General features: G+C 40.8%; 1 protein-coding gene across 1 annotated transcript in view; it reads left to right on the forward strand.

The window, feature by feature from the left end:
- Positions 1 to 3,108: 3,108 nt before the first annotated feature.
- The window catches only part of GPC5 (glypican 5), a 682,923-nt gene continuing 670,403 nt past the window's right edge, over positions 3,109 to 15,628 (forward strand). The window contains exon 1 of the mRNA XM_027065090.2: positions 3,109 to 3,645. Coding sequence (XP_026920891.2) covers positions 3,180 to 3,645 — 466 coding nt within the window. The 5' untranslated portion in view covers positions 3,109 to 3,179. The remainder of the gene's footprint in view (positions 3,646 to 15,628) is intronic.

Genomic DNA, 15,628 nt, shown 5'->3' on the forward strand with positions numbered 1-15,628 from the left:
AGAGGCAATAGGGTGTAATGGCTAAGGGAGTGCAGAACTTGGCATACCTGCCTTACGTTTGGGCTCTTAGCAGATCTGTGGCTTCTGGAAGGTTATTTAATCTCTTTGTACTTCTGTTTCCCTATTAGTAATGTAACGTAACTATCTCGTGGGGTGGTTGAAATGTTGAATGAAATAATACCTGTAAGTGCTTAATAAGTATTAGCTATTATTATTGATTGGGTATATAAGTCACCCAACCAGCTTCTGGAGGTGAGCTAACCAGTGGCCAGTCTTAGCCTAAAGCAGTAGTCAAGGCTGAGGGTACTGTGATATTATCACCTAAATCACACTAGAGGTTCTTCATTTCTCTTGACAAGGTCTTGACACATTTTAAATGGCTACTCAGAAGCTTTGCATTTAGAAGATACAAAGGTGTGTTTTCCATAATGACCGTTTAAAGATTCTCCTGTCTAATGGTATTTATTGGTCTTTCAAAAGCAAAACATATGCCTATTAGATAAGAGGCATTCGATAAATGTTTATTGAATAACTTTTGAAAAATGAGACATTATCGCTATCAAAATATGGAAATTCCTCTCTAGCTTCATCCGTAATATTTAGAGGTAAATTGAACAAAAGATTAGTTTTAGTACGGTATGTAGAGGTTGTTCTAGAATGTTCATAGAAAAGGCACTTTGGCATTGCATTCTTTTTTTTTTTTTTTTTTTGGCATTGCATTCTAGTCAGAAGAAGGAAACTCATCCTGAAAGCTTCACAGCAGAGCCAGCACATACTGTTTGAGCGCCTGGCATAAGGATACTGCTAGGAAAACCCTTTGAAGCCACTTGGCTTAGTGTGGTGGCAATAGGGAGTAAGAAGTAGAAACAAATGTTTATTTTTTTGTAATTGGGCACATTTAATATGGACTAAATATATTTATTTGCTCATTAGCCCCTACTCCATTTCTTTATATCACTTCCCACCTACTTGTTTTGTTGAAATAAATGGTAAAAACACAGAGAACTTGCTTGCGTCTCTATAATCCCTATTATGCACAGTGGTTTATTTTTTTACATTTAATATGTGTTCAATATTTGTTAGTTGATTAGTTTTCACTGAACCATCAATAATTCTCAGTTGTGTTTGCGATTTTACCCTTGCAAGACAAATTGTTTTAGAAATTCCAAGTGAGTGAATTGGACCAGGTAATCGCTAAGAATTCTTTTAATGCTAATGCTCTATGATGATCAAATCTATCAAGGAGAGACCTTGGTAGGGAAAAAAGAAGTTTTGGGAAAACCTGGGGATTTATTACCCTTATATTGACACAGAAGGAATTCTAGTAGAATAAAATTCCATAGATGAAAATTATATATAATTATTACTGCAAAATCTGATAAATTAGGAAACTGTCTTTGGTGTTACTGAATGTAACCCAATAGGTTCTTTGGCACTGAGTAGCCGAGAGTCTGAGGTTAATAGCACCTGTTCTGTATTCCCTGTTTGATTCCTGGCTCTGCTCCTTAACAGCCATGTTGGCCTAGGACAAGCCACTTCACCTCTGTTTCCTCACCTGTAAAACAACAAAAATAGTAACTACTTTACAGGGTTGTCCTAAAGAGTCAATGAATGAATTGGTATCCATAAAAAGCCCTGAGAATATTGTCTGTCACCCACTATACACGTCCTCATGGTCATTCTTCTTGTTCTTCTCGTAGATACATATATAGCTGACTTCCAAGCCACCTTTCCATGCTTGGTGTCTAGAGACGAAGGAATTCATGGGGAAATTCCCCCCCTGCCCCACTCAGGATACATATATAAAGCTTTGCTTGAAGTACTTGAATTTAAAAGCAGCTATTTTTTTTTTCAATTCTCATCTATTAAGAGAGCTTCTCCAAAAAACACACAAAAAACTACTATTCATGCAATTGATGTCAAAAGCCAAGTGAGCACTATTTTACTGAAGAAGTATTTCAGCCATTTCCCTGGAATGGTTTTAAAGCAAGCAATCTACTGCTTGAAAGTGCTGCCTTTGATATCAAATGGTCATTAAAAGTCCCATGACACTTAACTACGGCTTAAAATTATTCATCTCTATCTCTTGGCAAGGGTTCAAATTTGAGATTAAATTCCCTTTAAGTGGCAGAGGCATTCATAGCCCCCCCTGCCTGATGCTTTTAAGTACTTTTGTTTTACTGGAGGAGTACCACCTTCAGATGCTTGTAGATGAAGAGACACTTGTCACTCACAGGCTTAGCACTGAGTCAATCACATTCAGAAAATGCACATGACCCATTGGTTTCTGCTTTCTAATGCATTCTTTCTTTAAGTTGTAAATTGACAAAATTCCTTTGTTATTTTTAAATCACTTAAAGTCTTCATTTTTCTATCTTTCTTTTTAGAATCTCCCCTAAGCACTCTTATCTTAGAAGTTCTTTGAAAAATGTTTTAAAACAATTCCAGAAGTGATAAAGCGCAGAGGGCCCATATGGATACAAAGTAATGAAGTAAAATACGATGCTAAAGGTTGATGAGAGAATAAACTGGACTTTACTGTGATGATAAGAACCTGATAAGGTCTGAATGTAATTTTTACGACTTCTAAATTCTTTCAGGGAATCATAGCTAATGTTACAGAAAAATGTTCTAAAGTAGTAACATAAACCAATTCTCATGTACACTCTTAAAACCTTATAAATGCTATCAAGTCTTCAATTGGGATCTCAACTGTAAAGTTTTTGCCTTTTGTACTGTACCTAGATCCCATTTTGCGCAATTTCGATACAAATTCCCATGTACTGAAGACCTTGACTTATAGTCAAATATTTCATCGTACTTCCAGTTGGTGTTCCTCATTTCTTATCTTCTCTGAGCCTCTTCCCACATTCGCTCTTTTTTTCATCAGACCGTTGTTCCATGGAAAGGCCTGGGAGAACGCGGCCCGCGTTTCGTTTTATTTGCTTCCTTGCTGCAGGCAGCGCCGCTCTGAGGTCGGCCCCGCGTGGGCCGGCATTGACAGAGGAAAGGCGGGTGCGGCCTGCGGCCGCGCGCAAGGGGCGGGGCGTGGGGCGGAACCTGGGGCGGGGCGGAACGTGCAGGGGCGGGGCTTGCCCGCAGAGCGCGGCAGGCGAGCGCGTCTCAGGTTGGCTGTTCCTGGCTGAGCCCGCGGCAACCCCGGCGGCGGCCGGAGCCAGATGCTCGCGGGCTCTGTGGGCTTCAGGCGTTTTCCTCAGTGGTACAGCGCCAACTCTCTCCCGCCGGATAGGGAGACCTGGCGGCGCTCTGCTCGAGAACTCGTATCTCAGCCTCCGAGCTCCTCCGGAGAAAGCCAAGTGCCACCAGGTGAAGCCGGTGTCCCAGAACAGCCCCGGAACCTCTGCCGCCAGATTGCACCTTTTGAGAACCGCGACCGCCGAGCGTTTTCCAGCGCCTGCAACGCAAGGCGCGCGGGGACAGTTGGGTCCACTACGTGGGAAGGGGCGACTAGGACACTGATGATGGATGCACAGACCTGGCGCGCGGGATGTTGCTGTCTCCTCCTTCTGGCTCTCGTTGGGTCTACTCGGAGCGAGGGCGTGCAGAGCTGCGAAGAAGTTCGGAAACTTTTCCAGTGGCGCCTGGTGGGAGCTGTCAAGGGGCTGCCGGATTCGCCGCGGGCAGGTAAGGCGCGGCGGGCAGGCTCTGGGCGGCGCGCCAGCGCTGGGCGGCGCGCCGGGGCGAGGGCCGGGGGCGTCCTGAGCTCAGAGCCCGCGCTCCTCAGCCTCTGGGGGTGGCCCTTCGTGGGAAGATGACCTTTCAGGCACTCCGGCCGGGCAAGGTGAATCCGGGGGAGGCCTCGGGGAGGGGCGAGGGGGTGATAAGCTCGGCGTGAACATCCCGAGCGCAGCGCAGCGCAGCGCAGCTGCGGGGACACCCAGACTACGCCTGCGGCTAAGCTGGGCTCTGGGCGTTTGCCGCCCGCGCTGGTTCCCGTAGTCTCTGCTGGTGCGTTGCGAGAGGTCAGCAAAGCTGGGGCAGCGCGGCCTGCGTTTCTGTTCCGAGTGGGAATTTCACCACTGCCCCGCCGGGGGGCCTCGGTTTGCTGCTGTCTCCGGTGGACCAAGTTGGCTTGGTCGCTCCAAGTTTGCTACTAAAAATACAAACCGGTGTTCTTCTCCTTTGCTGGAGTATGGGACATTGAGAAGGGCAGCCGTCTCCTCTTTAATTAGGACTCGGACCCTGTACACCTGCACAGGCGTGACCCTTAGCTGCCTCTGTGCCCTGGCACCGAGCCCTCCTTGGGGGAACCTGCACTAAGTACCCAGTGTGTCTCTCAGACGACTGGGTAGTGTCGACGCCTGAAAGATGTGACGGCAACAGGCGATCAAAACTGAATGTATCAGGAAGTCACTAAACATGGATGAGACACATACCAGAGATTGAAGAGGAAAGAATACCTTGAGTGTAGCCAGTGCAGAGTCTGCTTCTTGTAAGGCTGTTTGCCTGCACCTTTACCCCCTGCTCCCCACCCGTACCGCGCAGATTTCCCTCTGCTGCTGGGATTTCCAGTTTACCTTTAGTTTGGAAGATCAGGTCTTAGCTGTCAAATGCAATAGTAGGTGTCTGAAGCTACGATTTTACTGGAGCAATGCACCCTGCCTATGAAGGCAAGACGCAGACGAGTGCCGTGAGTTTATGGGTTGAATAAAGAATTTATGGAGGATGCTTGGTTCTAAAATACGTCCCCTGGCTATGTTTTCAGGGTGAAGCGACTTGCTCTTAGCGCTATGGGTGGAACTGTAACTATTTTGCTTTATTGCTTTGCTGTTTGTGAACTCAGTTCACCCCTCATCCTGCAAGGAAAATCTGGGCATTGGGGAACCCTAAGTCCATTTTAGTTTACATGACCAGTCTTTTATATTTGAAATATTTCAAGTATTTTTTGAATGCCTGTTCAGTACAAGGTGCTTTTTCTATACTACTTGAAACAAAATAGTTGATATTCTCAGCTTAGGGCAGTTCTTTCCTCAAACAATAGTATCCCCTTATAAGCCCATTCTCGTATTTCAGTGCATTCTTTTTATTAAAAAAAAAAAAGCTAAACCTCAGGTATCAGTAGCTAATACTGCTGAAGTGGGTCTTTGTGTTGGTGGAGGGGGATAGGGCGAAGGCTGGAGCTTATGAAACCGTCACCTGCATTATTAGATTTTGTTCCCCAAATGCCTTAATTTTGGCTGATATGTTCAGGAAACGTTGACAGCTCCCCAGTAAAGGCCTTGATTTCACCGCCCTTCTTAATGTCTCAGTATTCCTGGTACCTGCTGAATGCAACACATTGATTAGCTGTTACATTCCTAGAACTTTGTGTATTTCATGTCTTTTGAAGAGGAAGTTTCTAGAGTATCAATCACTGGCATACCTTGTAACGGGGATGTGAGGGGAAACTGAAGCTGTGCCTTATAGAGAAGGAAATGGTGTCCTTATTTGCATTTGATACATATGACCCCCCCCCCCCCCCCCCCCCCCCCGCCAAAAAAAAGAGCCAGGATGGCAAGCACCTTCTTTTCTGAGCCATTCTGGATTGTTTCCCCATTGCTAGTACATTTCTTCATCTGTGGCTTAATGAGATGGAGGAATCCTAGCAGTACAGATGCCGGGGGCTGTTCAGGGTTACACTCTTGGGGACATCAGTGTTGCTGGCGGGAAGAAGGGCTAAATTCCTTTCATAATTGCATTAAGAAAAAGTCACATGAAAGTATTATTTTGAATTAGAATCATCTTGATTAAAACATTCTTGTCTCCAAATTGTTAGCCATTGTTTTATTTGAATAGGTAAATGAAATATTAAACTATTTCTTTTGACATTGCTACTTCTCTCCCGCTATAACAAACTCATTCCCAAACTGAGTAAAGCACACGTACTACATGCTTCATAACTGCTTTTCCTTATTTTTGTATTTATGTATGATCTGTAACGTTTAGCGTAATTGAGTATAACAGCTGGGTATCCGATTTTCTAACAGTGTCCTCAAGCTCAGGAGAAAACAATAGTTAATATAAGTAGTCATTTCCATGTAAGAATACAAATGTTAATATTCCTTGTAATAAATGTGTTTATTTGGCACATGGGCTTTCACTCACTAAAGCTGGTACATTTCAATTTGATACTCATTTTTTTTGAAAGTTAATCTTTTTTTAGTGCTTTCTTCATTTACTGTCCACAAGTGGTTAATTTCTGAGATGTCTAGCCCAAATGCCATTTTTATAATAATAGCAGGTAGAACAACTTTTTAGTTTCTTCCTATATTTGCGACTTTTACATCTTCTGAAAACTATGTTACCCAATTTGAAATTATTAAAATGGTGAGAACAGCCATTCAAGTTGTTTCTCAGATTCTCCTCACCTTTGTTCTTTACTCTGCTCCAATTCTTTTAAGCCTATTGAGCTCCTAAGAATGTTGGATGAGAAATGTAAAAAAGGAGAGAAGATGTAAATGTGATTAGAATTACAGATTTCCCTGTGTTCTGATTTTATTTCCTAAGTAGTAGTCAAGGTGCCCTTTGCTCTTGTTTATTTTATTCAGAAAAAAAAACAAACAAACAAACTTAGTGAAAGTGTCTTTTAAAGGTCCTTTGATTTTCATTTTATTTACTGGGGAGGAGGGATAATGCTTTTACATTGAAATTCTCTTCCCACATGCATTATTTCCCCTTTTAAGAAGGTATTTCAGAAAGGAGAAGCTTATAAAAAAATCCAAGACTACCTTCAGGTAATTTATATACCAACTGCTTTTTGAACAGTGGATGTTCATTGGTACAAGGAGTGGTTTGTGAAAGAACTTTTTCTTGGTAACTTTTGGTTATAAATGGGATAATAAAAATAAACTTGATGTGGCAAAATGAAAATTTAATACTACAGGACACTTTAGTGCTGTGTAGTTTTATTTTTTAAACTGCTTTCATCATGATTTAGTCTTATAATTGTTTCAGGCACAGTGTTGATTCCTTTTCACACGCAAGAGAAACAATCTACCTGGTAACCTCAGAGTTTGGAATTATAGACATTGGGTTTCGAAACTTGGATCTCCCACGTGTAGTGGTGGGCCTAGGTTAATTGCTTATCCTTGAACCTCTGTTTTGTCATCTACAAGATGGGAATCTTAGTTTTTTTTTTTTTAATGTTTATTTATTTATTTTGAGAGAGAGTGAGCGTGAGTAGGGGAGGGGCAGAGAGAGTCCCAAGCAAGCTCAGCACTGTCAGTGCAGAGCCCGACTTGGGGCTTAATCCCATGAACTTTGAGATCATGACCTGAGCCGAAATCATGAGTCTGACGCTTAGCTGACTGAGCCACCCAGGTGCCCTGGGAATCTTAGTTCTTGAAGAGTTGTTGCATACACGGAATGAAATAATGTGTGTGTGTGTGTGTGTGTGTGTGTGTGTATAAGATAGCACAACTCCAGGCACATAGGAAGTGCTCACAAAATGTGTTGTTGTCACTACAGTTTTTTAATTTAGTGTCATGATTTTAACTAGACTTGGGCTTTAAGGGTGAAATTTTAGTTTTAGATCTCTGTGTAACAGAAGATGTTTTTTATATTAACTAGGTTTTTTTTTTTGGCCACAAATGAGTATTTCTAAAATTGGGAAATACCTTTGTTTTTTAAATAAGATTATTCAGCTATTTTATATCTATGCTTATTTTTTTTAAGTTTACTTATTTATTTTGAGAGAGAGAGAGAGAGAGAGAGAGAGAGAGAGAACACACTAGCACACATGTGGCTGGGGGAGGGGCAGAGAGAGAGAGGGAGAGAGAATCCCAAGCAGCAGGGCTCCATTGGTGAGATCAGGACCAGAACTGCACTCAAGAGCCAGACACCTAATGGACTGAGCCACCCGGGCACCCTAGGAAATATATTTCTATTCAAAATGGTATTTATTAGATTATAGTGACTCTCTTGTTTCTTCTCATGAGCTAATGGAAGCTCTAAGAAAGAAACCTATCTGAAATGATTTTTATTATGTTATGGAAAACATATCTATATCTATGTATCTATATATCTGTATTTGTATCTATATATTTCCATGAACTAATGGAAAGTCTAGGAAACAAAACTGTGCTACTGCTGGCTGCAGCACCCCACAGCCACGGCCTCCACTACCACAGCCACGGCTCTGCTGTCTGTATTCAGGGAGGTGAAGTAGTGCACACAGGATGGTTTAAGGATTTATATACTAGATGGCTGGTGGCCATAGTCATTCGTGGACAGTAATCTGAAATTAAGACTTGTATCTCATGAATTTAACCTTTTTTTGCTGCTTGAACAACATAGTTGTGTTGATAAGATTTCCAAAGCCATAGAAGGAACCCAGGTTCTGATGTTGGGGCAGATTATTAATATCAGGATCGCCCCGTGTTGAAGCCCATTCACCAAAACCCACCAGAAACCACCCTGTACTCAAACAAATTTGGCTCATTTTGCTTGCTGCAGCAAGGACTATCACTCATTGTAGGAATCGTGGGTGTCATGGGTAGAGGGCAGACAGGAAGGGGCTTTTTCTAAGATTTGAGCTTGTGCTGGGTGATCTCATGGATGGTTTAATGGAGCGGGGCAGTTCAGGAATTGGGTGTCTTGATAACTTGCTTAGGCGTTGGGAAGATGAAGGTGGGGGTAGTCGCCATGATTGAAGAAGCAGCAGTCAGTCTTGTTGATCAAAAGAGGGGATGTTCAGTCATTTGTGAGGCTGCAGAGTGTCCCTGTGTCTCTGCTTCTCCACCACAGGTCTCAGGTGGCCCTGTCTCATCACTGCGGGGTGATTCTGTTCATGTTGTCTGTGTTGGCTTGTAAACATGAACTTAGTTCAAGTGTTAGGGCGGCTTGTCACTTTCTCCTCTGCAAAATCTAGTGTATGCTTTGATGGTCATGAGAATCACGTGTGTCATGTTTATCTGGGCCTTTAGTGAAGCATAATGGTAGGACAGTGAGTCTGAGTTTTTACTTTAAGGCTACAGAGAATGACTGTGCACTAGGGGCTTGAATTGTGCTAATCACACCGTTGTTCGTCATAGTCCTCTTACCAGAAAATATAAGTGTTGTGTGTGTCCCCATCCTTCCTGCCACATTTTAAGTTCCTTTCTGCCAAGTGTCCAACATCCTGTATTTGTATAATTGGCTTTAGGAGGGGCTCAATTTGGAGAACTTAAGAATAACATTTTATAATTTTTCTATCCTCCCCCATCCACTTTCCAGCTTGTCAAGACTTTCTGGAATATGGATTTTTATCTTGTGTGTGTGTGTGTGTGTGTGTGTGTGTGTAATTTACTTTCTATGTTTGATAAAAGCACCTTCTAAGTCTATAACATTTGTTTTTGTTATTAACTGGTATAACACCAAAAGGAAAATTCCAGCAGATGCCTCTCCTAAGCAGAAATGATGCATAAATCAGCGGCCTCTCAGTATAACTTGAAGAAACCATAAACCTGTTTTGGTAAAAATGGGGTCATGAGAGACTTTGGTCATATCCTTCATTGCAACAGATTGTCTGTGGGTGTGATATCTGACCTACTTGGTTAAGTAACAATAGCTTTACTTTTAGTAGAGAATAGTCATTTTCCATATCTACCTTTCTCTTGTAAAAACCTGACCTTCAGCTAGAAGAAAAGACAATAGCAATTGTGTCCTCAGTTCTTCCTCTTTTCAGCTTTAGAAATTTCAAATTTCACTAATGTCTCTGTTAAAACCATCCTAAATTGATTAGTCATTCTTCTATGAATCACAATAAATAGGACGGCTTTTTTTTTTTAAAGTTTGTTTGTTTGTTTGTTTGTTTATTTATTTATTTATTTATTTAGAGAGAGTGAGCATGCAAGCAGGGGGAGGGGCAGAGAGAGAGAATCCCAAGCTGACTCTGAAGATAGTGGTTTGAACTCATGAAGTGCAAGATCATGACCTGAGCTAAAATCAAGAATTGAACACTTTTTAAAAAAAAAAAATTTTTTTTTAATGTTTATTTATTTTTGAGACAGAGAGAGACAGCATGAACGGGGGAGGGTCAGAGAGAGAGGGAGACACAGAATCTGAAACAGGCTCCAGGCTCTGAGCGGTCAGCACAGATCCCGACCCGGGACTCGAACTCATGGACTGTGAGATCATGACCTGAGCCGAAGTCAGATGCCCAACCGACTGAGCCACCCAGGTGCCCCAAGAGTTGAACACTTAACCGACTGAGCCACCCAGGTGCCCCGATAGGACAGCTTTTTAAAAAAGTTATTATATTCTATTCTTTTAAAATTATTTATTTTATTTTTATTCCAATGTAGTTAACATACAGTGTTGTATTAGTTTCAGGTGTGCAATGTAACAATTCAACAATTCCATGTATTACTCAGCGCTCACCAAGATAGTGTTCTCTTAGTCCCCACCTCCCCTTTGGTAACCATCAGTTTGTTCTTTATAGTTAAGAGTCTGGATCTCATGGGTGGCTCAGTTGGTTGAGCATCTGACTCTTGATTTTGGCTCAGGTCATGATCCCAGGGTTGTGGGATCAAGCCCCATGTTGGGCTCTGTGCTGAGTATGGAGCTTGTCGGGATTCTCTGTCTCTCCCTTTGCTCCCTCTCCTGTACCCTGTCTCTCTAAAAAAAAAAAAAAAAAAGAGTTTGTTTCTTGGTTTCTCTCTCTTTTTTTTCCTTTGCTCCTTTGTTTCTTAAATTCCACATAAGAGGGAAATCATATGGTATTTGTCTTTCTCTGACTTGCTTATTTCACTTAGGATAATACCCTGTAGCTCCATCCATGTTGTTGCAAATGGTAAGATTTCATTCATTTTTTGGCTGAATAATATTCCATTGTGTGTGTGTGTGTGTGTGTGTGTGTGTATTACACGTACACACACACACACATGCATTCCCTATATATATACCACTTCTTATCCATTCATCTGTTGATGAACACTTAGGCTTCCATAGTTTGGCTCTTGTAAATAATGCTGTAATAAACATAGGGATGACATATCCCTTTGAGTAGTATTTTTGTATTCTTTGGGTAAATACCCAGTAGTGCAATTACTGGATCATAGATAGTTCTATTTTTTATTTTTTGGGGAACCACCACACTGTTTTCCATTGAGGCTGCACCAGTTTGCATTCCCACCAATAGTGTAGGAGGGCTCCTTTTTCTCCACATCCTTGCCAACACTTATTGTTTCTTTTAAAAATTAATTTAAATATTTAAATTTTTTAATTTTAATTTTTTAAAATGTTTATTCATTTTTGAGAGAGAGAGAGAAAGAATGTTAGTAGGGGAGGGGCAGAGAGAGAGAGGGAGACACAGAATCTGAAGCAGGCTCCAGGCTGTCAACACAGAGCCCAACGGGGGAGCTCATACTCACAAACTGTGAGATCATGGCCTGAGCTGAAGTCAGATGCTCAACTGACTGAGCCACCCAGGCACCCCACTTTTTTATTGAACTATAATTGACACACAATATCCTGTTAGTTTCAGGTGTACATCATAGTGATTTGGTATTTTATATATTATGAAATGATCCCCACAATAAGTCTAGTTACCATCTGTGACCATACAAAATTATTACAGTAGTATTGACTGTATTCCCTATGTTGTACATTACATCCCCATGACTTATTTATTTTATAGCTGAAGAATCTGAATCCCCTTTACCTCTTTCATCCATCCCCCAACTCCTCCCCACTCTTGTAACCAACAGTTTGTTTCCTATATGCATGAGTCTGCATTCTGTTGTTTTGTCTGTTTGTTTTGTTTTTTAAATTTCACATATATTTGAAATCATATAGTGTTTGTCTTTCTCTGACTTATTTCACTTAGCATAATCCCCTCTAGGTCTTTGATTAGCCGTATCAAGTTCACATATGGCCGTTAAGTAAGTTGAATGTATAATGCACTTTTATAGAGAGAGAATGAGATTTTGCACTTTCATGTTTTTATGAAAGAATGCACATTCTCTTGAAAATTCAAAATACTGAAAAATACATAGAGAGCAAAATTTGCCCTCCAGAAATAACCACCGATAACCTTTTGTATTACCCTTTTAAACACCCTCATCAGCCATCTGCTCTGGATATAAATATTTTTAAGAGAGTTTTGTAAATGTTTATTTATTTATTTTTGAGAGGGTGCAAGGTGGGGGGAGCAGAGAGGGAAGGGGACAGAGGATCTGAAGCAGGCTCCATGATGACAGCAGTGAGCTCTATGTGGGGCTCAAACTCACAAACCTCGAGATCATGACCTGTACTCCACACTTATCCGAGGTGCCCCATTGTATAAATATTTTTTGAAAGAATGTAGAATCACTTTATTTTTCTTAGTTACCATTGTAAGCATATCAGTACTTCCCATGCCCTTAAACATCTTTCTAAATATGTACTTTTTTTTAGTGACAGTATAGTATTGCACTGTACCATAAATTGAATTCTCCCTTGTTGTAAATATAGGTTTCCGATATTCACCACCATAAAGTCACATGGCTAAAGACATGAAAAGTAAATGTGACAAACTCTTACCCCCCTTATGGCTTTGTATATCATCTACATTCATTCTAATTAAGGTTGTTCATTGTCAACACCATTAACATTTGGGGCTGCATAATTCTTTGTTGTGTGGGGAATTGGGGACAGTCCTGTATGTTGTGGGTTGTTTAGAAGCTTTCCTGACCTTCACCCTCTAGATGCCAGTAGCAACGTCCTCCCCCTCTCCCCACAAGTTGTGACACTCCAAAATGTTTCTAGACATTGCCAAATGTCCCACGGAAGGCAAAATCATCCTAGTTGAGAACCATTGGAATAAACTGTCCAACCTATGGCTTCTTCACGCACATATGTTATATAGCTGGCCGGTTCAGGTTTCTGCTGAAAAGTCAACTCTTTGGAGAGGTGTTTCTCAAGATTCACTGAACTATGTTCCCCCAGTTATTATTGTAGAAATCCTTTTGTTTCTTTCATGGCGCTATATATTTTTTCTTTATTCTGTACTGTTGCTCTGTCACCGCTAGGTTGTGTGTGTGTGATGAGAATAGAGAACATGTCTACCAAGGCCAGGTTCATGGGCATCTGACCTTTGCAGTCACACAGGGTCCCGCTCTCAGAAGGGCCCCCTGCTTGGTTCAATGTTCTGCTCTTGCCATCTTGAAGTTTGAACAAAGGCTCTTGTATTCTAATTTTGCGGGGGCCCCGTAAATGATGATAGCCAGTACTGTTGGGTGTCTTATTCAGTGAAGAATATCTGGTGCCTAGAACAGTGCCTGACATGGAACAAAAATTGAAATAGTTGTTGAATAAATTGCTACATCCTTTGAACCTCTCTTATTCTTTTTTCTTCTTTACGTTTATTTATTTATTTTTGGGGCGGGAGAGAGAAAGAGAGAGAGAGAGAGAGAGAGAGAGAGAGAGAGAGAGAGAATCCCAAGCAGGCTCCATGCTGTGAGCACAGAGTTGGACTTGGGGCTCGATCCCACAACCTGTGAGATCATGACCTGAGCCGAAATCAAGAGTCACATGCTTACTTGACTGAGCCACCCAGGTGCCTCAAACCTGTCTGATTGTTAAGTTAAACTCTAGAAGTCAGTCCACAGATGGATGGTCAGTCCATCCAAGATTCCGCTATCTCTATATAATGATATTTATGAAGTTTTCTGGTGTTGTGTAAATGGGTTAAAGATTGACCCCTGTGTTTTTTACTTCATCACATCAGATTGGAACCATCAGCCCAAGGCCCTCCAGTGCCAAACTCAAAATTTTACATATCCATTTGCTTTAAATAGAGCTCAGATAAGCATATTTTTAGTCCATTAGAGCTTGCTTGTTTTGCGTACTCCACAAAACTGCACCCAACATCTGCTAGCCACAGCTAAAATAAACTCGGGGGCTGTAACAGACCCCAAGCCACTGCTGCCCTTTGAAACTCTCTGACTCAGAGACTTCCCATTTGCTGCTGTGTAGTATCACAGAGCTATGTGAGCCCCTTCTCCTGTTCCCCTCTCTCCTGGGAGTTCCCTTGCCCTCTTCTGCTTCTGGGTGGTAGCCCTGCTCTGCTGTCTCTGGAAGTCTTGTACTGTGAGGGACATCCCTTCACATGCAGAGATTCAAAGTGCCACTCAGTGTCTACTACTATCATCTGGAGGTCCTGCCTTTGAATCAATCAGCCCTGAAATCCTCAAACACACCATGTACAGATCAATACTTAGTTATTTCTAATGTAAGAGAGGGACTCAAAGCAGTAATACCAATTTTAAGTATATTCCTCTGCTAGACTATAGGCTATTTGAGAGTGAGATCTGTGATTGACGTATCTTAATGTTCTGTGATTAGCCTAAAATTCATAAATAAATTTTGACTTGTAGAATTAATCTCATATGTGTACTTACATACCAGACTCAATTCATTGTGTTTACTTACGTGTTCTATACTTAATGTTAATAGAATGAGAAATGTAGAAGGTGAAGTTTTTAAAAAATATACTGACCTGGGCTCAGTTGGGTTGTTAAGTTATTTTCGAGGAGTTAATATTTTCTTATGTACCTCTGCCATAACTTTCTATAAAGTGACCCAGCCCTTTTAAATTTAAATTTAAAGGAGTTTTTATTTGCATTCTCCAACATTTTTGAAAACAGAGTAAATGATTGCCAAACAAATGTCCAGAAGAAGATTTCCTCAAATGTCCTGCAAAGAAAGGAAGATTATTTAATATTTAAGGGATTAATTTACGCAGTTTTTATATCATGTAGACAGTGACTGATCTGACTTAGAGCGTTAACTCATCTATTTTTGGGAGAATGGAGAAAAATAAATGTGCCTAAATATAATTTATATTTGACTCTGGATTGGTTGGTTTGTGTTTCATTTAATTTCTTTCTCTTTCTTTTTTCTGTTTTTTTGTTTGTTTGTTTGTTTTCCTTTCTGTGAGGAATTAATAGTAAGGAACTAGAAAATGATTTCAGTTTTTCTATCTCCCACCCTCCCACCCTTGTTAATTCCATGTTGGCAGTAAAGCACATCTCACTTGTCTGTGGAATTATTCCTGAGCTGGGAAGATTGTTTATTAAAAGATCCCAGCTTGGGGTCCAGACTCCATGCAGACCAAGTAGAGAGGCCATAGCCTTTCAGAACAAGCAAACGAATAATTGCTGCTAAACCACAAAACCATATATGGTAGCAGGTATAATCTGTCTCCAAAGTATTTCCAACAATTCCTGTTTTAGAAATACCTAGTCGTTAGATCTCTTTTACTATCTTAGAAAAAAATTTTTTTCTGTATCAAGTGTAGTTTGTTATTTATTTAGGATGTGTCACAAGAGGTATTAGGAAATTGTACCTAAATAGAAGGATTATTTAAGTCATTGCTAATGAGACATGCACATTTTGGTATGGTTCAGCTGTGAACTTAAATATGTTTCAAATGCAGTCATATTTAGAACCTAGTAAACATTTCTTGTTTTATAATTTATTACTCTTATTAGGGTAATGGGTTTGAATTACTAGTTTTCTTCTTCTGTGCTGTGATAACCACATTTATTTTAGCTTTTATAAATCTTTATAGGCAATATAATTAATCTTTGCAGCTATCTTTTTACAGCTCATAGGCTTTTCTTTTCTTTGTCTTACAGTTTCAAGGGACGTTAGTTCACGATTTCTT

Source organism: Acinonyx jubatus, chromosome A1 (assembly GCF_027475565.1).
Source record: "Acinonyx jubatus isolate Ajub_Pintada_27869175 chromosome A1, VMU_Ajub_asm_v1.0, whole genome shotgun sequence".
Lineage (NCBI taxonomy): Eukaryota > Metazoa > Chordata > Mammalia > Carnivora > Felidae > Acinonyx > Acinonyx jubatus.